Genomic DNA, 23,804 nt, shown 5'->3' with positions numbered 1-23,804 from the left:
TGTAAAAAGTAATATTAAATACATTCTAACAACAGCTGATCAAGCTTAAACGTGCTGCTGTTGTTCAGCCACTGGTTTCCTCTTTCTGGTGCAAAGTGGGCCAAAAACAAACAAGAGAGACGGACTCGCGACAGAAAAGCCGATCAGCTGATCATTAAGCAGTTTCATGATTGAAGTAGCAGCAAGAAGAGGCAGTCGCTTGTTAAGCTTAACGCAGGAATGCTTTACAAACATTCAGAGGTGGACTTACACACTTGCTTTACTTCTCTCGGGATAACTTTGTCGGAGATGAAATGCCGGGTTGCTAGCGAAGCTCCAAATGCTATCCAGACCACCGACAGGTCCCGCATGCCACAGCCGCTCTATCACGTGATGCATACTGCTCTGACGTGCTAACGTTCTGAGGTGAGTTACGGCGTGTTGCAAGTTTTGTGAGGTGCTTTTGTGATATTTAATGGATCGGATTACTTTTTTTTTTTTCTCCGATATCCGATCCAGTAATTTAGGTCAGTATCGGACCGATACCGATACGCAATATTGGATCGGTCCATCTCTAATCTGTAGTGGAATACATTTTAAAAGTGACCTTCCCAACACTGTTTGTGAGTTGTCACGCTCACAAGATTTTCACAAAACCTGACCGCTGACATGACTGTACTGAATCCTAAATCATTTCAAAACACAAATAAAATCTCAAAGACACTCAGTATTTGAACGCATCTCAGCATTTAGTAAAACTGAAGTAAATTTGCATATACATACTGTGCACAGTGGCTTTACCAATAACTCTGTATGACAGACAGTACAAAAGACAGGACAGACACACAAAAAGGTTAGTAATCACAATAAACATTTAATATAAAATTTAATGGAAAAGAAAAAAGGGAATGCTCAGACATCCAGTCATCCTTTGATCTCAGATTATCAGAAACCCTATAAAAACATTTCTGGAAGAACCTGTTACAACATGTTATAGTTACACCAAAATCTCTGTGGGAGGAGAATACTATGAAAAACAATGTGCTGCCGATACTGCAGTACCATTATTTGATATGATAAGAGACTTTAAGGCATGTATGACACTTGACTTCGGTTACTATGACTGGTTATTCTGCCAACAGAAAAAAATACAGTTTGACCGTCCTTAATGCCTGGGCCACGTGATGACACGTTATCATTTATGAACATATGCATTATTCATTATTATCAACATACACACACACACACACACACGCACACGCATTGACATGACATCATCAAATTTCAATGCTGTTCCATTCACTGATTTTCTATGTTGATAATTTCGTACATTAAAAACATTTCTGCCCTTTAAAATAAAATTTGAACAGTCAAATATCTCTACATGATTCTCTTAGCTGGTCTAAGCAGCTGCAGTCAGTCAGCAGTGGGAACATTTTTCCACTCATGCGGAAACGCTCCCTCCTACACAGAACACAGAGACACTGAAGACCCATACCACACTTCAAAACCAGGATAAAGAGGTTCGGTGAATGTGGTGTTGAAGGTGTGGAGGTGGACGAGTTTGTCAGAGGAGACTCTGTAGAAGGACAGAGTGCCAGCAGGACAGTCCACATACACTGCTACTCTGTTAGAGACGGAGGAGGGTAGGGCCAAATCTACGTCCTTCCTAAAGTTGTTGTGACAAGCACGGTAACCATCTTCACAACAGTTCAGACTCCAAGACTGATCGTTGGAGCCAAGCTTGCAGTCATCGCTGTCTCCTCTCCTTTGAATTTGTCCGTAAGTCACTGCGACGTCAATCACTCCTCTACACTCGATCTCCCAGTAACAGCGACCTGTAAGCTCATTTTTGCAGAGAAGCTGATTCCAGTAGTCAAATCTGCCTGGATGATCAGGATATGGCTGCACCGCTCTCACATGTGTCACCCTCCTGTTGTTGTCAGACAGTTTGAGGTTTCTGTGCGCTGTATTTGGGTCCAGTTCAAGTTCGCAGAAGTCTAACAGAGAAAGTACAATGTAAAAGCAAAGACATTACAATAGTAGTTTATTTAATTCTTGCACAGTCAAGCACGAATAGAAGATCAGTTCCACAATCGGTGCCCCTTCAGAGTGCCAGCAGAATGAAAACCTTTGAGAGTAAGCTGAATTATCTAATCAGCTTCTCACTTGCATCTTAAGTGATTTAGGAATTTGAATTTAATAAGAGATGAATAAAAAGTGCAAACTTACATTTTTGCAGTGCAAACCTTAACACCTGCTCTGTGCTGTGGTCCACTCTGTAGATAAGTATAGTGACAGCGACATACAAATTATCAAGCACAATACATTAGTCATGAATGCAAAGAATTCAAATTTCCTGATATGAGACACTGTTTTAGATCAAATTGCTATTTTACTGATGGGGGCGAACAAGTTACTTTTGTTGGTGATGTCAAATTGTAAACCACAAAAGTGTTTTAAGAATCTAAGAAGTGCAAAAGAATCTGACTTTGATTTAAAAAAAACAAACAAAAGTGCATAAAAATGTTGGTCTCAATAGTTTCATCCTATAAAATGTGAAAGCCAAAAAATAACCTTTGAAAATGCGTTCGAGTTCAATGTTTTTATGAGTCACTTGCTAACAAAAAGAATTAGCATAGTATGCTACTATACTGTATCATTAATGAAAACAGCAATTGGTTTAGAGTATAATTTAAAAATGTTAATTTATATTTCCATTTTCTACCTCTTTAGTTGTTTCGGATACTCCATACGTCTATCAACGTGCTGAGATTTATTAGTTTTCACCACTGGCAGCAGCCTCAGAAGAGCCTCCTCAGTAACTGAGTATTTCTTTGAGTCAAACACATCCTGATCTTCTTCTGATGACAGTAAGATGAAGACCAGAGCTGACCACTGAGAGGGAGACAGCTCATCTTTGGAGAGACTTCCTGAAATCAGGGACTGTTGGATCTCCTCCACCAGAGAACGATCATTCAGCTCGTTGAGACAGTGGAACAGATTAATACATTTCCCTGCAGACAGTTTCTTGCGGAGTTTCTTCTTGATGTACTGGACTGTTTCCTGATTGGTCTCTGAGCTACTTCCTGTCTGTGTCAGCAGGCCTTGTAAGAGACTCTGATTGGTCTGCAGGGAAAGACCCAGGAGAAACCGCAGGAACAAGTCCAGGTGTCCATTTGGACTCTTTAGGGCTTTGTCCACAGCACTCTCATGGAGATGTTTGAGTTTAGATTTGGGTCTTACTTTAGACAACAGAGATGATGTTTGTTCTTCTTCTAACAGATCAACTCCAGAGTTGATGAAGGTCAGATGGACATGAAGAGCAGCCAGAAACTCCTGAACATTCAGATGGATGAAGCAGAACACCTTGTCCTGGTACAGTCCTCTCTCCTCTTTAAAGATCTGTGTGAACACTCCTGAGTACACTGAGGCTGCTGTGATATTGATGCCACACTCTTTCAGGTCTGATTCATAGAAGATCAGGTTTCCTTTCTGCAGCTGATCAAAAGCCAGTTTTCCCAGAGACTTGATCAGCTTCCTGCTCTCTAGACTCCAGGATTGATTTGTCTTAGCTCCTCCATCATACTTGCCCTTCTTCACTTTGGACTGAACCACCAGGAAGTGGATGTACATCTCAGTCAGGGTCTTGGGCAACTCACCTTCCTCACTGGTTTTCAGCACATCCTCAAGAACTGTAGCAGTGATCCAGCAGAAGACTGGGATGTGGCACATGATGTGGAGGCTTCGTGATGTCTTTATGTGGGAGATGATCATGCTGGATTTTTCTTCATCTCTGAATCTCTTCCTAAAGTACTCCTCCTTCTGTGGGTCAGTGAATCCTCTGACCTCTGTTACCATGTCAACACAGTCAGAAGGGATCTGATTGGCTGCTACAGGTCGTGTGGTTATCCAGAGGCAAGCAGAAGGAAGCAGTTTCCCCCTGATGAGGTTTATCAGCAGCACATCCACTGAGGTGGACTCTGTAACATCAGTCAAAATTGTAGTGTTGTGGAAGTCCAGAGGAAGTCGACACTCATCCAGACCATCAAAGATGAACACAACCTGGAAGTCTTCAAAGCTCCAGATTCCTGCTTCTTTGGTTTCAGTAAAGAAGTAATGAACAAGTTCCACCAAGCTGAACTTTTTCTCTTTCAGCACATTCAGCTCTCTGAAAGTGAATGGAAACATGAACTGGATGTCCTGGTTGGCTTTGTCTTCAGCCCAGTCCAGAGTGAACTTCTGTGTTAGGACTGTTTTCCCAATGCCAGCCACTCCCTTTGTCAGCACTGTTCTGATTGGCTTGTCTTTAACAGGTGAGGCTTTAAAGATGTCTTCTTGTCTGATTGTTGCTTCTGGTCTGTTTGGTTTCCTGGATGCTGTTTCAATCTGTCTGGCCTCATGTTCATCATTGACCTCTGAAGTCCCTCCCTCTGTGATGTAGAGCTCTGTGTAGATCTGATTACAAAAATTTGGGTTTCCTGCTTTAGTGATCCCTTCAAACATGCACTGGATGTTTTTCTGTAGATAAACTTTCAGTTTACGTTGGCACTCTGCAGCATGGGTTCCTAAAGAAACATACAAAAACTATGATTACTATCCAGGCAGTTCTACGGAAGCAAAACATGATCCGAAAAATGTAAGGAACGAGTGGAGCGGAACAAAAAAAATCACTAGGATTAAGGTGACAGACAATGAGTGGGCAGCCTGTAGACAACAAAAAGATAAATAATTTCAACAGGTTTATTTCTCGACTTTTATTTCTGAAGTCTTCTCCACCACACAACACCTTTCACACATTCGCACTACTAGTCTTCTGTCATCAAGGGAATCCTGACATCTGAGTGTGATGTAGTCAGACTCGAACGTCAAGGAAGGTGGTAAGGAAGCAGACTCAGCAGACATTTAGAGAATTTACAGTGAACTCCATCATACGTGAAACTTAATTAACTTAATTACCAAAACTCAAAAGTACATGAGTGCAATAACACAGCTCACCTCTCCTCCCTCATCTGAAGCTCCTCACACTTCTGATTAGCACATTTACACAACTAAACGGCTCTATTTACAAAAAACAAAACAAAAAAACAAATTCAAAAAACCCCTGCAGACCTAGAAAGAAGCAAAAGGAAGCATTTCTATGGTAGAAGGATCCCCCCCCCCCCCCCGTTTCCACCTGTTGATGTCATGTCTGACATTATCAGCACTTTAAAATCAGGAAATGCTAAGGGGGCCTTTCCACACACCTGACCTACATAAAGACTGAAAACAAAAAAAAAAAAAAAAGTCAACACATCTGGGACAAGTGGAGAGCATTACAACTGCTTATCCCTTTGTCACACTGAGAAACATCCCCTGCTGGACTGTGATGTCAGTTTTAAGGTCCTGAGGACTTGTGCTGCCCAGCTGTCACATTTACAGCTGGATTGACTCCAGTCCAGTAAAAGTCTCACTATGCTTGTCAAAAGCATAGTGAGACTCCAGTGTTAGTGAAAACAACACGCTTAGTTCCTTTAGCAAAGAAAATCACACTATCACCAGTGGAAGCTGGTGACACCAGCAGATTAAATAAACTGACCATGAAGGCTGGCTCTATAATAGGTTGCAAACTGGACCTCCTCTCCACCAGAGCTGGAGGTCACCGAACAAACTTTTATGGGTGGTGTATTTCTTATCTTATTTTAAATTATCTTACTGGTTTGTAGACAGTCGGCCAGCTCCTCCTGCTTCATTCTCCTCAGGAAGTGTTGTGTGATCTTTAGAAATGACTCTCTGCTGCTCTTCTGCTCTTCAGCTGTACCACCCAGGCCCTCATCTTCACTCTGATCAAGTCCACCGTCTCTGTAATCTGGATTTAGGACCTCCTGGAACCTCTTCAGCTCGGTCTTCACAAATCTCATAATGTTCTCCTCAAGTTGCTAGAAAGAAATGTTAGCTTCTGTTAAACACAACACCACATTTAGTATATCTAACTGTCTGTGAAGTGCTCAGTGCAGAAAAAGCACCAACTCAGTCACGGTCACTGTCTTTGAGATATTTTTGTCATTACTTGTACCATATAAGTAATGACAAACCTGGAAAGAGTACAACATTTCAAGCCCCAGCTGGCTCTGATGAAAACAGAAACATGAACTTTGGACTAAACTAAATTTAAGAGAGCAGAGAGCAGTGTTGTTCCCAAACAGCAGGAGCTGTGATGAAAAAGATTGTAGGTAGATTGATTGATAGTAGTATTAAGCAGAAACACTGCAGTATTTCTCCATGGTGATATGTGTTTTCTGTGCTTACATACCATAAATATGTCCTGCAGAGCTGTTTGGTGCCCACTATCAGGCTGGTGATGGGGAACCTTTAAATTCTGCTGCTGCTCGTCTCTGTGGAAATGTCAGAAAAAACAGGATACATTTCATACACCGTATCTTCTAAAAATATCAAATGATAATCAAATTTTCATCCTTACGTTGAGCCTTTAAATTTAATTTCACGGTTGATGGAGCCACTGGATGTCACAGTCAGACATGTGGTTACACAAGGATCAAATGTCTGCTTTTTATTTGGACTTGAAACATAAAATAGACACATTATAAGCAGAGGTTTATAGAAGCTTCTAGAAACGACAGAAAGAAATGTAGTTTTCAGTCAAAGCTCACGTTTTGTCAGAGAATGGCATCTGAGAGATGGGAGTGTAAATGTTCATGACCCGTTCTCTATTCAGGGATTCAGACACCCAACCCGGTTCAGGATCAGCTCCAGGTCCGGCAGAGTCTGGTCCAACCTGCTGCTTTACCCTTAAATGCAACACATATAGTGCTCAGAGCACGAATCGTGACGATGAAGATTCAGTTCCAACAGTTACTTCAAAGTGCTTAATGTTGTACAGGAAAGATGCTGGAATATTTTAAACAAACTCCAGCACTTATTGACAGTGAATCCAAGCTGGTTCATTAAGAAGCTGCAGCTCTGCTTCCTGGTCTCAATTAGGAAGCAGTTTGGGGGGTTTGATAAATTTGACCAGATTTCTAGAAATGAGAGCTGCTCCATCCAAAGTGGGATGGATGCCGTCTCTCCTAATAAGACCAGGTTTCCTTCAGAAAGTTTCCCAACTATCTAGACAGCCAGCAATTTAAGGAGAACATGCAGCTTCATATGTCACAGGGGACCAGAGAAAACTACAGAGTCCGACATTGTTCTGGGAAAGTTACACACTGATTCAATATTGATTTTGTGATGGGAGAGCTGAGCTGTGACCTGGAGAAGAGTCCTGACAGTTAGAGACGGTCCTCTCACCTCTGAGGTTTGATCTGGCTCTCATGTTCCCCACACAGAGTGGATGCAGAGTTAGGGACTCCCTCCTTTCTGTGCTCACACTGATCCACAGAAGAGAACACACCTTCACACAGACACAACAACACGCTCAGTCAGCACAACAACATTTATACTTCAGACTGTGTTGCTGTGTATACCAAGACTAGCTGCAGAAAATGGAAGTCATATGATATATCATTTCTTTCTTAAGAATGGTGTCTGCTCTCGTGTGGAGCAGCAGACAAGTCAGCTGCACGACAGAATAAAGAAAATCCTCACCACCCAGATTCAGGTCCACGTCCATTACAGAGTTGTTCTATCTTCACCTTTAGAGGAAACACAGAGAGAAGCTGCTTTAACCCAAGGGCTCTGTTACATTCTCATAATCACCATCAGAGCCGGTCAGACTGCAGGTCAGTGAAACCTTCATACTACAAAGAGCAGAGCCCAGCTGCTTCAGTAGGAGCTTAATTTGTTCAAACAGTGATGTCATCATGGTTTAAGGTGCAGTAATACTAAAAGAAACATGTTTTTTTGTTTTTCCATCAGTGCATTTTGAATTATGAGGTTGTGTTCTTCATAACTTCTGTCAGGAAAAGAAAACATCCAAATAACATTTGTAGATGATTTTGTTGCTACAGTTTGTTTATGATGAGGATTTTCTAAAACAATTAAGTTTGCTGAAGATTTTTAGAGCGCAGTCTTCATGTATCATTCAGCCTGGTTTATAGAAGACATGGTGAAAACTAATGAATTTTCTCTCTTTATGGTATTTATGATTTAATAAAAATGCTAAAAAGATAACTTTATAAAAAGCGTTGATTCAAATTTATCATCAACATGAAACATGAAGCATTTCTCACATGGCAACAAGTCCATGGAAATGTTCAGAGTTTTATAAAACACTTCAGATATCTGCATAAAAACTTTATGAACCTGAACATGAACACATTTGATTAAACATTAAAATCCTTCCTGCTGAGATTAATCATTTTATATTCAATGGTCCTGTTTGATTCTTTTCTCCTGGCTGCAGGTGAGTCATGATTTGTTAATCAGTGATAAATGTTAACAATATTTTTGTAGCTCCATGTAAAGAACTTTGAACCTTGCTGTTTCTCAGTAACACCACCTGCCAGGTCAAAGTTAAAGTCTCCCAATCGTTAACAATAAACATCTCACTTTGTGTAACTTTGCTCAGTTTGGTGTTAAAATACTAAAAATGTTTGAACTGATCAAATGATCATAATGAACACCGAACAAAATAAGTCTGCAGGTTGATTTTGTTAGGTTTTGTGTTCAGAGTTAAAGTACGTTACCTTCTGATGGAGAAAATAATCTGCATGAAGCTTAAGTGAATCCACAGCTTCAACGGGAAACATGCAGAGAGCAGGAGATTCACACACAGTCTCAGCTCTCTGGATTTATCTACAAACTGAAGTCTTCCTTAAGGAAACCTGAAAACTGCACCATGACCCTTGGAATAAAGAGCAGAAGTCACACAAGTACACACAGCACGAGTCCTTATCAGCTGCATCATAAAGTTCTGATAACACAAAAAAAAAGAGCAAAGAAGGCTTTTATTAAGCAACACACACACACACACACACACACACACACACACACACACACACACACACACACACACACACACACACACACACACACACCTCAGTCTGAAAACAACGCAGCATATACTGAAAACATTCACTAACCATCACATCATGATGAGTCCATAAACCCACTAGAAAAACCAGCCATTAGAACGATGTCAGGCTCAAGCCACTTCTGCAATACCTTCACTTGTTATGTGTTGAGCATGAACAAAATTACAATACGTCATGAGTCTCTGTGGTCTCAGTGTAGTTCTGGCTGCAGTCAGTAGATGGCACTGCTACACAACCTCTACACCATTACCTACAGGCAGCACTGCAGGACTAAACTCAAATAAAAGCAGTGAAACTGGAAAAATTTCTTTATGAGACTGGAAACACAAACTGGCTACAAACCAGCTCATATCCACCCATCCATCCATCCATCCATATACCTATCATCTATCATCCATCCATCCATCCGTTCTACCACGCATTATCCATCCATAGACTGATCCATTGATTTGTTATTTGAAGTCATGGATGCAGCAGTCTGCACAGAGGTGCAAAGACTCCCACATCTCCCTGAAGCATTGAGGTATTGCCAAGGCAGCAGAGAAGAATACGCTTATCAGTCTCAGGCTGTCATGTCCCAAGTGAAAATGGCAGAAACGCTTTAGTTATGGGGGACTATGAAGACCTTTCATAGTCTCGTAGTTCTTTTATATTTAACTTCATGAAAATGTGAAACAAGTGTTCAGTAATCAGTACTTAAAAAGTCAGCGGTGGTGTTCACAGGTTGCTTTTAATTGTTGAAGTAGTTAAACATATCTACAAAGTAAATGTCCTTATTTGATGCTTTACATTATGAATGTTTGGCATTCATGACATCATAAAAACATTATTTCACAGACGGTTCTGTTCCAAGCTTCATGTTACAGAAACATTAATAACAGGATTAAATTTTATATGTTGTCTTGTGTCTGCCAAGACTGAGAGAAAATACCTGCTGCATTTTTGTATGATAAGAGCAGCGTAATGTGTTCTTAATTACGTGAGATCCATCTCTGTTTATCTCAGCAGGTGTAAGAAGGTCCTGTGTGAGTAATCAAAGATGTTTTACTGCCTCATTGGGGAGAAAAACACCTGAAACTGTTTCAGAATCAGAATCAGAATCAGAATACTTTATTGATCCCTGGGGGAAATTATTTTTTGTTACAGTGCTCCATTTTAAACCAACATTAAGACAAGACAGACAATACGCTAACTAAGAATAGTACAATATATACATATATATACATACATACATACATACATAAGTCACTTATAAATAAATAGTTGGAAAAGAAACATGTGTAGCTGTAGCAGCAAACAGTGTGTTAAGTGGATGCGTTGTACAGGGAGATGGCCACAGGCAGGAATGATTTCCTGTGTCGTTCAGTGGTGCTTTTCGGTAATCTCAGTCTCTCACTGAACGAGCTCCTGTGACTGACCAGCATGTCATGGAGTGGGTGGGAGGTGTTATCCAACATTGTCTTTATCTTGGACAGCATCCGCCTCTCCGCATCATTCAACAGTTTGAGCTTAAGAAGAGCAGGCTTTCATTTTTACAGTGTTGAGAGAGTATAGCAGGAAAAAAGCTCAAACATCAATCATCATCAGAGAGTTAATGGCCTTTAAATAACCAAGGCTTCAGACAGGTGATTAAAACCTCCCTGTGATTGGTCAACCATCATGACATTCTAGTATCTCCTACCTGTCAGTCAAAGCACCCACACCCTGAATGCTAACTTAAGGTTGTTATGAAGGAGTAAGTTAGCTCTTAAAATGAACACTTAAAAATAGATTTTAATTCCACAAGAAATTCAATTGAATACTCTTTGAAAAGTCGTGTTGGTCAAACATTAACAGAAAAGCCAGAGAAACAGCGGCTCCTAGAGCTGCTTATTAATTACACGATTATGTGATTGGATTCTAACTTTTGGCTTTACTTACAGCCCCTTTAATGATCACTGGTTAATTAGCATACTCTGTACACAGACTCTGCAAAAGTCTTTATGCTTTAATAGCCCCAATTTAAACAAGAAGTGTTTTGCAACAGTGGGAAGGAAAAACTCAACACATATAGTGCTCAGAGCACGAATCGTGACGATGAAGATTCAGTTCCAACAGTTACTTCAAAGTGCTTAATGTTGTACAGGAAAGATGCTGGAATATTTTAAACAAACTCCAGCACTTATTGACAGTGAATCCAAGCTGGTTCATTAAGAAGCTGCAGCTCTGCTTCCTGGTCTCAATTAGGAAGCAGTTTGGGGGGTTTGATAAATTTGACCAGATTTCTAGAAATGAGAGCTGCTCCATCCAAAGTGGGATGGATGCCGTCTCTCCTAATAAGACCAGGTTTCCTTCAGAAAGTTTCCCAACTATCTAGACAGCCAGCAATTTAAGGAGAACATGCAGCTTCATATGTCACAGGGGACCAGAGAAAACTACAGAGTCCGACATTGTTCTGGGAAAGTTACACACTGATTCAATATTGATTTTGTGATGGGAGAGCTGAGCTGTGACCTGGAGAAGAGTCCTGACAGTTAGAGACGGTCCTCTCACCTCTGAGGTTTGATCTGGCTCTCATGTTCCCCACACAGAGTGGATGCAGAGTTAGGGACTCCCTCCTTTCTGTGCTCACACTGATCCACAGAAGAGAACACACCTTCACACAGACACAACAACACGCTCAGTCAGCACAACAACATTTATACTTCAGACTGTGTTGCTGTGTATACCAAGACTAGCTGCAGAAAATGGAAGTCATATGATATATCATTTCTTTCTTAAGAATGGTGTCTGCTCTCGTGTGGAGCAGCAGACAAGTCAGCTGCACGACAGAATAAAGAAAATCCTCACCACCCAGATTCAGGTCCACGTCCATTACAGAGTTGTTCTATCTTCACCTTTAGAGGAAACACAGAGAGAAGCTGCTTTAACCCAAGGGCTCTGTTACATTCTCATAATCACCATCAGAGCCGGTCAGACTGCAGGTCAGTGAAACCTTCATACTACAAAGAGCAGAGCCCAGCTGCTTCAGTAGGAGCTTAATTTGTTCAAACAGTGATGTCATCATGGTTTAAGGTGCAGTAATACTAAAAGAAACATGTTTTTTTGTTTTTCCATCAGTGCATTTTGAATTATGAGGTTGTGTTCTTCATAACTTCTGTCAGGAAAAGAAAACATCCAAATAACATTTGTAGATGATTTTGTTGCTACAGTTTGTTTATGATGAGGATTTTCTAAAACAATTAAGTTTGCTGAAGATTTTTAGAGCGCAGTCTTCATGTATCATTCAGCCTGGTTTATAGAAGACATGGTGAAAACTAATGAATTTTCTCTCTTTATGGTATTTATGATTTAATAAAAATGCTAAAAAGATAACTTTATAAAAAGCGTTGATTCAAATTTATCATCAACATGAAACATGAAGCATTTCTCACATGGCAACAAGTCCATGGAAATGTTCAGAGTTTTATAAAACACTTCAGATATCTGCATAAAAACTTTATGAACCTGAACATGAACACATTTGATTAAACATTAAAATCCTTCCTGCTGAGATTAATCATTTTATATTCAATGGTCCTGTTTGATTCTTTTCTCCTGGCTGCAGGTGAGTCATGATTTGTTAATCAGTGATAAATGTTAACAATATTTTTGTAGCTCCATGTAAAGAACTTTGAACCTTGCTGTTTCTCAGTAACACCACCTGCCAGGTCAAAGTTAAAGTCTCCCAATCGTTAACAATAAACATCTCACTTTGTGTAACTTTGCTCAGTTTGGTGTTAAAATACTAAAAATGTTTGAACTGATCAAATGATCATAATGAACACCGAACAAAATAAGTCTGCAGGTTGATTTTGTTAGGTTTTGTGTTCAGAGTTAAAGTACGTTACCTTCTGATGGAGAAAATAATCTGCATGAAGCTTAAGTGAATCCACAGCTTCAACGGGAAACATGCAGAGAGCAGGAGATTCACACACAGTCTCAGCTCTCTGGATTTATCTACAAACTGAAGTCTTCCTTAAGGAAACCTGAAAACTGCACCATGACCCTTGGAATAAAGAGCAGAAGTCACACAAGTACACACAGCACGAGTCCTTATCAGCTGCATCATAAAGTTCTGATAACACAAAAAAAAAGAGCAAAGAAGGCTTTTATTAAGCAACACACACACACACACACACACACACCTCAGTCTGAAAACAACGCAGCATATACTGAAAACATTCACTAACCATCACATCATGATGAGTCCATAAACCCACTAGAAAAACCAGCCATTAGAACGATGTCAGGCTCAAGCCACTTCTGCAATACCTTCACTTGTTATGTGTTGAGCATGAACAAAATTACAATACGTCATGAGTCTCTGTGGTCTCAGTGTAGTTCTGGCTGCAGTCAGTAGATGGCACTGCTACACAACCTCTACACCATTACCTACAGGCAGCACTGCAGGACTAAACTCAAATAAAAGCAGTGAAACTGGAAAAATTTCTTTATGAGACTGGAAACACAAACTGGCTACAAACCAGCTCATATCCACCCATCCATCCATCCATCCATATACCTATCATCTATCATCCATCCATCCATCCGTTCTACCACGCATTATCCATCCATAGACTGATCCATTGATTTGTTATTTGAAGTCATGGATGCAGCAGTCTGCACAGAGGTGCAAAGACTCCCACATCTCCCTGAAGCATTGAGGTATTGCCAAGGCAGCAGAGAAGAATACGCTTATCAGTCTCAGGCTGTCATGTCCCAAGTGAAAATGGCAGAAACGCTTTAGTTATGGGGGACTATGAAGACCTTTCATAGTCTCGTAGTTCTTTTATATTTAACTTCATGAAAATGTGAAACAAGTGTTCAGTAATCAGTACTTAAAAAGTCAGCGGTGGTGTTCACAGGTTGCTTTTAATTGTTGAAGTAGTTAAACATATCTACAAAGTAAATGTCCTTATTTGATGCTTTACATTATGAATGTTTGGCATTCATGACATCATAAAAACATTATTTCACAGACGGTTCTGTTCCAAGCTTCATGTTACAGAAACATTAATAACAGGATTAAATTTTATATGTTGTCTTGTGTCTGCCAAGACTGAGAGAAAATACCTGCTGCATTTTTGTATGATAAGAGCAGCGTAATGTGTTCTTAATTACGTGAGATCCATCTCTGTTTATCTCAGCAGGTGTAAGAAGGTCCTGTGTGAGTAATCAAAGATGTTTTACTGCCTCATTGGGGAGAAAAACACCTGAAACTGTTTCAGAATCAGAATCAGAATCAGAATACTTTATTGATCCCTGGGGGAAATTATTTTTTGTTACAGTGCTCCATTTTAAACCAACATTAAGACAAGACAGACAATACGCTAACTAAGAATAGTACAATATATACATATATATACATACATACATACATACATAAGTCACTTATAAATAAATAGTTGGAAAAGAAACATGCGTAGCTGTAGCAGCAAACAGTGTGTTAAGTGGATGCGTTGTACAGGGAGATGGCCACAGGCAGGAATGATTTCCTGTGTCGTTCAGTGGTGCTTTTCGGTAATCTCAGTCTCTCACTGAACGAGCTCCTGTGACTGACCAACATGTCATGGAGTGGGTGGGAGGTGTTATCCAACATTGTCTTTATCTTGGACAGCATCCACCTCTCCGCATCATTCAACAGTTTGAGCTTAAGAAGAGCAGGCTTTCATTTTTACAGTGTTGAGAGAGTATAGCAGGAAAAAAGCTCAAACATCAATCATCATCAGAGAGTTAATGGCCTTTAAATAACCAAGGCTTCAGACAGGTGATTAAAACCTCCCTGTGATTGGTCAACCATCATGACATTCTAGTATCTCCTACCTGTCAGTCAAAGCACCCACACCCTGAATGCTAACTTAAGGTTGTTATGAAGGAGTAAGTTAGCTCTTAAAATGAACACTTAAAAATAGATTTTAATTCCACAAGAAATTCAATTGAATACTCTTTGAAAAGTCGTGTTGGTCAAACATTAACAGAAAAGCCAGAGAAACAGCGGCTCCTAGAGCTGCTTATTAATTACACGATTATGTGATTGGATTCTAACTTTTGGCTTTACTTACCGCCGCTTTAATGATCACTGGTTAATTAGCATACTCTGTACACAGACTCTGCAAAAGTCTTTATGCTTTAATAGCCCCAATTTAAACAAGAAGTTCTGGTTCTCCATTAAAACCTCCTCCACATGTTGCCTGGGACATTAAACACATGAACATAATCATAAACTGTAGTGAAGCAGCATTTGAGGCTGGGAAAGAATGTCTCGGACTCCCGGACCATCAGCACCGGCTCCCCTCAGGGCTGTGTTCTTTCTCCCCTGCTCGTCTCCCTGTATACTAACTGCTGCACCTCCACCCACCAGTCTGTCAAGCTAATCAAGTTTGCAGATGACACCACCGTTATTGGACTCATCTCGGACGGGGATGAGTCTGCCTACAGGAGGGAGGTTGAACGTCTGGTGTCCTGGTGCAGCCACAACAACCTGGTGCTGAATGCCCAGAAGACAGTGGAGATTATTGTGGACTTCAGGAAGCACACAGCTCCACTCCCCCCCATCATCCTGACTGACACCCCCATCACCTCTGTGGACTCATTCTGCTTCCTGGGTACCACCATCACCCAGGACCTGAAGTGGGAGCCCACCATCACCTCCGTCATAAAGAAAGCCCAGCAGAGGATGTACTTCCTGAGGCAGCTGAAGAAATTCAACCTGCCAACACGGACGATGATGCAATTCTACACTGCAATCATCGAGTCCATCCTCACCTCCTCCATCACCGTGTGGTACGCTGGAGCCACTATCAGGGACAAACAGAGACTGCAGCGTGTTGTGCGCTCTGCTGAGAAGGTGATTGGCTGCAGACTCCCATCTCTGCAGGACCTGTACACCTCCAGGACACTGGGGCGTGCAGCTCAGATCTCAGCTGACCCTTCTCACCCTGGACACAGTCTGTTTGACCTGCTCCCCTCAGGCAGGAGGCTCCGGTCCATTCGCACCAGAACCTCTCGCCATAAGAACAGTTTCTTCCCCTCTTCTGTTGGACACATGAACAATAACCGTATGACTGTTCCCGCCACTAACACATGACCCTACGCTGTGTTCACTGCATCATTCCATGTTTGGCACTGATCACCACCTGCACTCATGTATATATCATGTATATATCTATCTATCTACTTAGCACTTTTAATTCTTATTCTCATTTTTATTTTCATGTCCATTTAAGCTTAATTTATAACAGTATTTATAACAGTATGTTTGCACTGAAGCACCGCAGCAATTTCCTAATGTTGTAAACCCGCTCAACATTTGGTAATAAAACCCTTTCTGATTCTGATTCTGATTCTGAAAGTATACATGTGGTTGGAAAAGGTTTAACACAATGTGCTGTAGATGAAAAATGTTGTTAATCAGCCACATTTTTATGTCCAACACCAACATTTTTTATATTCTCCACCTGGCTGCTTCACCCGCTTAAAGTCAGAGGTTAGAGAAGGATTGCAGGTAATGAAAGATGAGTGAAGGGGAAGATGTATACATGGCCTACACCCACATCCATCACCTCAGCCTCCACACATTCACATTCCCCTGGACTCATACTACAAGGTTCACTTCCTGCTGCACTGACAGTAAAGAGACAGACTAATAACTCCTGTAAGATAAGATACAACAAGACCTGCTTTATTGCTCCTGAGAGGAAATTTGTCAGAAACGCACGAATAACAAACTGTTTCATACCTAATAAACTGATAAAAAGTACCTTAATAAACTTCTCATTGTTGCCTGTCAACATAAAATTCCTGGATTTAACTTTTAATATAAAATGATTGTTGTATTTTTATTGTATTAACAGCAGATTCAATATGATTTTATTTATATGGTGTCAAATCAAATCAAAGAACTTTATGTTGTAAGCTAAAGACCCTTCAATCATATTACCCGCCCTCCATGAGAAAGTGTTTTGCAACAGTGGGAAGGAAAAACTCCCTTTTAACAGGAAAAAACCTCTGGGTTTTTAGGGGTGAGGGGAGGAAGACGGGACAAAGACACGCTATGGAAGAGAGCCACAGATGACTAATGATTTAAATGCAGAGAAGTGTATTATCACACAGTGAGCGAAGAAAGAGCAGGAGAGCAGAATTATCATAATGTCCTATAGTTCTGACATGAAAGATTTTTCTCTAATTTCATAACACTATTTAAAACCACTCACTTTGTCTCAGCAGTGAACCGTAAAGTTTAGTAAACTGAAAACAAAACAAAATTATGACTCTATGTTTCTGTCTCACCCCAACCAGTCGCGGTGGATGGCCCCGCCCCTCCCTGAGCCTTGTTCTGCTGGAGGTTTCTTCCTGTTAAAAGGGAGTTTTTCCTTCCCACTGTTGCCAAAGTGCTTGCTTATGGGGGTCATATGATTGTTGGATTTTTCTCTGTACCGTATATATTATTGTAGGTTCTATAATGATATATACAGTCGCCTTGAAGCGACTGTTGTTGTGATTTGGCACTATATAAATAAAACTGAAATGAATTGCTAAATAATCTTGCTTGTTTTTGTTTTATATGGTGAGGAACTTTGTCACATGGAGTCACACAAACCACCTGCAACTCAACACTTCAAAGACCAAGGAACTGGTTGTGGATTTCGGGAGGTCCAGACCAGGTCCACTGCCAGTTCAGATAGAGGGAGAGGAGGTGGAGGTGGTCAACACATACAAGTACCTCGGGCTGTTGGTGGACAACAAACTGGACTGGTCATGCAACACGCAGAACCTGTATAAAAAAGGCCAAAGCCGACTGTACTTCCTCAGGAGGCTGAGGTCTTTCAACATCTGCAGGAAGCTCCTGAGGATGTTTTACCAGTCAGTGGTCGCAGGAGTCCTTTTCTATGGCGTGGTGTGCTGGGGGAGCAGCACAGCAAAGAGGGACTCATCCAGACTGGAGAAACTAATCAGGAAGGCTGGCTCTGTGGTCGGCATGAAGCTGGACACTCTGGTGACAGTGGCAGAGAAGAGGACCTTAAAGAAACTGATGGACATTATGAACAATGCCAGGCATCCTCACTGGAGGGGAGAAGGAGGAGAAACAGGGGGACAAGGGACGGCAGGAACAACTGAGCTGTAGGTGCTTTTCTTCACTGTGCAATATTTGCAATATTTGTTTTTTGTTTTGTCTTTTTTCTTGTATTTGACTGTGCAATAATCACTGTGCAATATACTCACTCAAATGAGCAGCCAGGGGTTTCCGCACCCGCTGGCCCTACAGCTGTGGCTCCGTCACCCCCCGCTCCCGTGCCGTCGCCTGGTCCAGCTTCAGCCTCAGCTTCTGCTTCGCCTGGTCCTGCAGCTGCTCCTCAGCCACCGCCGGCGCCCACGCCGCCTCCTGCAGCTGCTCCTCAGCCACCGCCGCCTCCCATGCCGCCTCCCATGCCGCCTCCCATGCCGCCTCCCATGCCGCCTCCTGCAGCTGCTCCTCAGCCACCGCTGGCTCTCACGCCGCCTCCTGCAGCTGCTCCTCAGCCACCTTCTCCTCGTCGCCAGCGTGGTCGACCACCGGACCGGCTCAGTGGCCGCCGCCGTCCTCCTCGCGGCCGCCCGCCGGACCTGTCCCATCTCGGCCACCGGCCACAGGGCCGCCCGCCAGACCAGTCTTTGTTTTGGACTCCGTCCCTCCGTCCTGGGCCCCCTCCGCCCGCCCTGTTCTGGTTTTTCTTTTCTTTTGGCCGTCGGGTGCCGGCCTTTGAAGGGGGGGGGGGGGGGGGTACTGTCAGGGTTTCTGGGTCGTTGACCCAGTATTTTCAGTTCACGTTCACTGTTTATCTACTGCCTGTTCCACTTCCTGTTTTATTGTGTTAGCCTTGGCCTGTGTGCATTATGTTCAGTCCTCTTCCCATTTATCATTAGTTCATTAGGTTCAGCTGTTCACTCACCTGTCTCCAATCGTTGCATTGTTAGTCGTGTATTTAAGCCCTCTGTCTGTGAAGGTTCTCAGTCATCCAGGTCATCGTAGTCAAAGGAGCTTGCAAAGAAAAGCGTCTGGACTTCTTTAAGTTGCTTGAAGACGTTTCACCTCTCATCCGAGAAGCTTCTTCAGTTCTAAGGTCAAATGGTGGAGAGTCCCAGATATAAACCTAGTGGGAGTATCCCCCCACAGAGGGACAAAAGGACCCCCTGATGATCCTCTAATATTTCAAGTACAACGAAGGCTTTTACAGACAAAAACATGGCTGTGCCATGGGCTCCCCCGTGTCACCTATTGTAGCCAACCTTTACATGGAGGAAGTGGAAAGGAAGGCTCTTGGCTCTTTCAAAGGAAGAGTACCCAGCCACTGGTACAGATATGTGGACGACACCTGGGTCAAAATCAAGACACAAGAAGTGGAATCCTTCACTGCGCACATTAACGCGGTGGATAAAAACATCAAGTTCACCAAGGAAGACACAAAGGACAACTGTTTGCCTTTCCTGGACTGCGCTGTGCACATTGAAGAGAACGGCAACCTCAACATCGAAGTTTACCGGAAGCCCACACACACGGACCAGTACCTCCTCTTTGACTCCCATCACCCTCTGGAACACAAACTTGGAGTAATTAGGACCCTACACCACCGGGCAGAACATGTTCCCTCTAAGCCTGAAGGAAAAAAGAAGGAACACACACATGTAAAGAAGCACTCAAAACGTGCGGCTATCCTAAATGGGCGTTCTTAAAGTCAGCAAAGAGGCACAGAAAAGAAGTCCAGACACCAGCGAGGGAGGATAAGAAGGACAGACGCAACAACATTGTCATCCCCTATGTAGCCGGTGTATCAGAGAAACTCAGGAGAGTTTTCTCCAAGCATGACATCCCGGTGCATTTCAGACCCAGCAACACGCTCAGACAAAAACTGGTTCACCCGAAAGACAAAACGCCAAAACACAAACTTAACAATGTGGTGTATGCTGTACAGTGCAGCGAGGAATGCTCAGACCTCTACATTGGAGAGACCAAACAGCCACTTCACAAGCGCATGGCACAACACAGAAGAGCCACCTCCACAGGACAAGACTCAGCTGTCCATCTGCATCTTTCTTAAGGATAAAGGACACTCTTTCGAGGATGCCAATGTTCACATTTTGGACAGAGAGGACAGATGGTTTGAAAGAGGAGTGAAAGAAGCCATCTATGTCCACTGTGAGCGACCATCTTTGAACAGAGGCGGTGGTTTTACGACACCAACTCTCTGCCATCTATAATCCAGTTTTGAGATCCCTTCCCAGACGCCTTAACGCCCACTCACATCCTGGGCCATCTGATCTCAGGAATTCGCATGATAAGGTGGGGCCAGGTTTCACAATGAACACACCCGAAACTCTGGCTGATTGGGACCCACACCCAGTTTCACACCTTGGCTCAGGCGATTAGAGGATCATCAGGGGGTCCTTTTGTCCCTCTGTGGGGGGTCACTCCCACTAGGTTTATATCTGGGACTCTCCGCCATTTGACCTTAGAATTGAAGAAGCTTCTTGGATGAGAGGTGAAACGTCTTCAAGCAACTTAAAGAAGTCCAGACGCTTTTCTTTGCAAGCTCCTTTGACATTTAAGCCCTCTCTTCCCTTCAGCCCTTGTCGTGTCATTGATGTTATGTTGTCGTTTCCCCCTGCGTTCAGCCAGCCAGCCATTCAGTCTTTCAGTCAGTCGTCCAGCCAGCCAGCCATTTTCTACCTCTGTTCTGTTCACCCACTCCTTATAATAAACCTTCACCAGTCTTCACCTACCTGCGAGTCCTGCGTTTGGGTTCCTTCTTCCTCGCCTCCACACAACGCCTGACAAACCTGACCATTAGCTGAACTCACAGGTCCTCAGGTGTATGACAGGTCACTGCCTGTCATACACAGCTGCAGCTTACAGAGACATGTGTGTTTAAATGATTATTCATTGTTCTTCATGTGTATAGAAGAGCATCATAAAGGGTAAACATTTCTCTTTTACAGCCAAATGTGTTTGCATCACTTCTCAGGTTTTCTTTAACATGATGGAGGAATAAGTACTGCAGTGTGGTTTCATGCAATCACATGAAATAAAGGACAAAGAGAGTCTACAAAAGTATAAAGATATAGGTTATTATTCACATTCAGGCATCCATATCGAAAACTCTAACATTTCAACTCGAGTGAGTCCACCACTGTGCAATATCACTACAATATGTTACAATATGCATGTTTCTATGTACTGAGTATTTACTGCCATGAATTTTCAAATACTTGATAGGTGTAGGTACCATGAAGTATCTACTGTTTTTGTATTTTAAAATCACAGGCATTACAGCCTCAGAGAGAGCCAACAGTGAGCAGCACTTTCTGAGAGTGGAGAGAAGAAACTTCCTTAAACAGGAAGTGACCTCTGGGAGAACCAGGCTGCATCATTCCCTCACCCAAACAGGCTGTGGTGATTTCATTTGGGGTGCCGCTGCCACGACCAACCACAAAAACGGGAGTGAAGTAAAAGATGTTGGCAGATTATATTCATATTTGAATCTCTGTGGGTCGACCAGAACACCTGCCCAGCCTGAATCCCCACAGTGAAGAACAACGGTGCAAGTCAATGAGTCAAACTCCCAACGTTAGTTTGTTAGACCTGGGCAAGTATGATGACCTTTGCTCTATTTTAAGAAAAAATAGAGTAACACAAGAACACAGACACTCAGTTGAATGGAAATGGTGGTGACTTCCATTTAGAGGACTGAATCTGTCCCACATCCTCCACGTACACAGATTTCATTTATTTATTTATTTTTTTGCTTTCACAGTTGGCCTCGCTGCAAACGTGGAAATAATCATATGATGTTTCTCATTCTGTACATTCACCTTTATTTTAAAGGTGAATGTACAGAATGTTAATAATAAATATATAATAATAATGTTTGTAATCTGAACAGTCTATCATTGTTTTCGCACCTGCTCAGCTTCACTTTTATTACCTGATAGAGCACGGCAGTGACCTCACTCTATACCAAAATCTCACAACTCCAAAATATTAAAGAAAAACTGTTCATTTTATACTTTATAACCACATTACACAAAAAGAAAAACAGAGCTGTTCGCATATTTAACTGATTAGAAAGCAGACTCTATAGCTGAAGTTCAAAGCTTCAAAGTCAGACACATCGTTTCCTGTTAGAACAAACTGGCCACTCTGTGTGCTGAACTAAAATTATAATAATACATGAAAACACTTCACATTTTACACTTCATGATGTTCATAACAGCTCATTCGTAATCAGAGAGAAACTCTGAGAACAACACGAGGCCACGAGGAAGACTCCGACAAATCCAGGAGCTCAGGATTAAAGCTAAAATATGCTGCTTTGTTTTAAGATAAAAGTCTGAATATTATAAAGTGATGCTAAGTTGTGACATATTTAAGAATAAGTTAGCATTTTTACAAGAAGAGTCAAAGCATTTTACTGTTTTGCTGAAGTTCTGACATATTTCAAGAATAAAATTGTAATTTTATATCTGAGTCTTTATATTTTTAGATTAAAAATTTGTAGATTAAATAAAGTTTATACAGATTAAAACATTTGACTTTTTGATTAAACCACTGAAGCTGTAACTCAGAGTCATAACACTGTGAATATGGTGTTTTTGTCCGAAAGCTTTTAATCCACAGCTATTGTTCAAGCTGAAAGCTGCAAAAACAGGAACTGCTAACACAGACGTCTTGTGGTTGTACGAGTAACTGCAAGTAGTTTAGAATTTATCACCATTGTATCCATGGAAACAAGCTCATGAACTCATTTTTTGCGTCGTGGATTGCTGAGGTCGACACACTCACGGTTGATCAGATTTGTTGTGCTCATCAAGTCTTTCTCTAAATAATAAAAATTCACCACTTAGTTCAGTTTGATCGAATGAAATGACGACTTTGTTCTGACGTGATTTCATTGTGTTAAAATTGACCTGAAATTGAAGTTATCTCTTCTACTGGCCTCGGGGTTTTGCTTTATGATCGTATTTGACTGTTAAAAAAACCAACCAAATGAATCTACTTTAGATGACCCATAACCTCCTTCACAGAGGTAGCAACCCTATGTAGCTTCTGTGGACGACATATTTGAAACTCATTTGGAAAAACTCTAAACTTTGGACGATTTCAGAGATGTGAGGTTTACACACACTGGCCGGTCTGGAGCGGTTTCTGGTCCAGCCTGGATGGAGATGTGCTCCATCTTTCTGTGCTATAAATAAGCTGTAATCATCAGGTAACAGAAAAGTCAACTCCCTCAGCTCTAAAGAATCTGAGCAGGGCAGGATGCCAGCTAAATGTTAGAAAGATGAGCTTGTAAGTGATCAGCACTCCTGTCCTAACGCTTCACTGTTGTTACATTTACACAAACACACACTGTACATGTCCATGCCGAGTCCATTTGTTCTCATTCATAAATCAAGGACTTTCATCCAGAGGGGCTGGTGTCACTGGTTGGCCTCCTCTTCCTCAGGTCTGTCTGAGTGCAGGTCTGCTCCTCTTTTCCCAGAATGCAGTCTTGTATCCTCTCAGCTGTTTGTCCTTCTTCCTCTTCACAGGAGCGTTCTCAGCTCTGAGGACAAAGAGAGGACACGTCTCTGAGTGTTCTCAGTCCACAATGTGTCTTCAATAGTGTGTGTGTCACATGTGCTTACTTTGGTTTCTCCTGGACGCTGCAGAACTTCATGCACTCAGCATCCTCTGAATCCGTGCAGCGGCAGCGGCTCAACTCCCTCCTCACTCGCACCGATCCGAACCCGTAAGGCACCAGCTGGCTGGAAGAGTCAGAGTCAGATATTCACTGTCAGATATGATGGAGGCACTGC

General features: G+C 42.0%; 2 protein-coding genes and 1 long non-coding RNA gene across 6 annotated transcripts in view; all 3 read right to left on the bottom strand.

The window, feature by feature from the left end:
* Positions 1-1,222: 1,222 nt before the first annotated feature.
* Positions 1,223-9,039, bottom strand: LOC309690117 (protein NLRC3-like). 3 transcript variants are annotated; one of them, XM_082507005.1, is made up of 11 exons: positions 9,000-9,039; positions 8,604-8,761; positions 7,564-7,610; positions 7,267-7,369; positions 6,630-6,767; positions 6,440-6,538; positions 6,272-6,353; positions 5,675-5,897; positions 2,708-4,547; positions 2,212-2,258; positions 1,223-1,979 (listed from the first exon to the last, which is right to left on the bottom strand). In XM_082507005.1, the coding sequence occupies exons 3-11, from the start codon at positions 7,586-7,588 to the stop codon at positions 1,444-1,446; spliced, it is 3,093 nt and encodes a 1,030-aa protein (XP_082363131.1). In that variant the 5' UTR covers positions 7,589-7,610; positions 8,604-8,761; positions 9,000-9,039; the 3' UTR covers positions 1,223-1,443. The 3 variants fall into 3 exon arrangements, with proteins under 3 accessions (XP_082363131.1, XP_082363133.1, XP_082363132.1); XM_082507007.1 differs by lacking the exon at positions 6,440-6,538; XM_082507006.1 differs by lacking the exons at positions 8,604-8,761; positions 9,000-9,039 and having other exon boundaries at positions 7,564-7,887.
* A 2,400-nt stretch (positions 9,040-11,439) lies between these two features.
* LOC309690185 lies at positions 11,440-12,962 on the bottom strand. The gene is made up of 3 exons (XR_014271642.1): positions 12,821-12,962; positions 11,781-11,827; positions 11,440-11,586 (listed from the first exon to the last, which is right to left on the bottom strand). It is a non-coding gene; the product is annotated as an uncharacterized lncRNA (long non-coding RNA).
* An 8,092-nt stretch (positions 12,963-21,054) lies between these two features.
* LOC309690151 (endothelin-2) overlaps positions 21,055-23,804 on the bottom strand; it is a 39,601-nt gene continuing 36,851 nt past the window's right edge. For both annotated transcript variants that reach the window (XM_082507082.1, XM_082507081.1), the window contains exons 3-4: positions 23,634-23,753; positions 21,055-23,551 (exon numbers count right to left, since the gene is read on the bottom strand). In XM_082507082.1, coding sequence (XP_082363208.1) covers positions 23,449-23,551; positions 23,634-23,753 — 223 coding nt within the window. In that variant the 3' untranslated portion in view covers positions 21,055-23,448. The remainder of the gene's footprint in view (positions 23,552-23,633; positions 23,754-23,804) is intronic.

Source organism: Aulonocara stuartgranti, assembly GCF_965226115.1.
Source record: "Aulonocara stuartgranti genome assembly, chromosome: 15".
Classification (NCBI taxonomy): domain Eukaryota; kingdom Metazoa; phylum Chordata; class Actinopteri; order Cichliformes; family Cichlidae; genus Aulonocara; species Aulonocara stuartgranti.
The sequence above is the reverse complement of the archived record's forward strand: the minus strand, read 5'-3'. Positions and strand labels throughout refer to the sequence as shown.

Coding starts and splice junctions, on each gene's coding strand:
- LOC309690117 (XM_082507005.1), bottom strand. CDS start 7,588: ATGGACGTGGACCTGAATCTGGGTG. Junction 6,768..7,266: donor AGCCAGATCAAACCTCAGAG/GTGAGAGGACCG, acceptor GTTGCATTTAAG/GGTAAAGCAGCAGGTTGGAC. Junction 4,548..5,674: donor GGCCGACTGTCTACAAACCA/GTAAGATAATTT, acceptor ATGTTTCTTTAG/GAACCCATGCTGCAGAGTGC.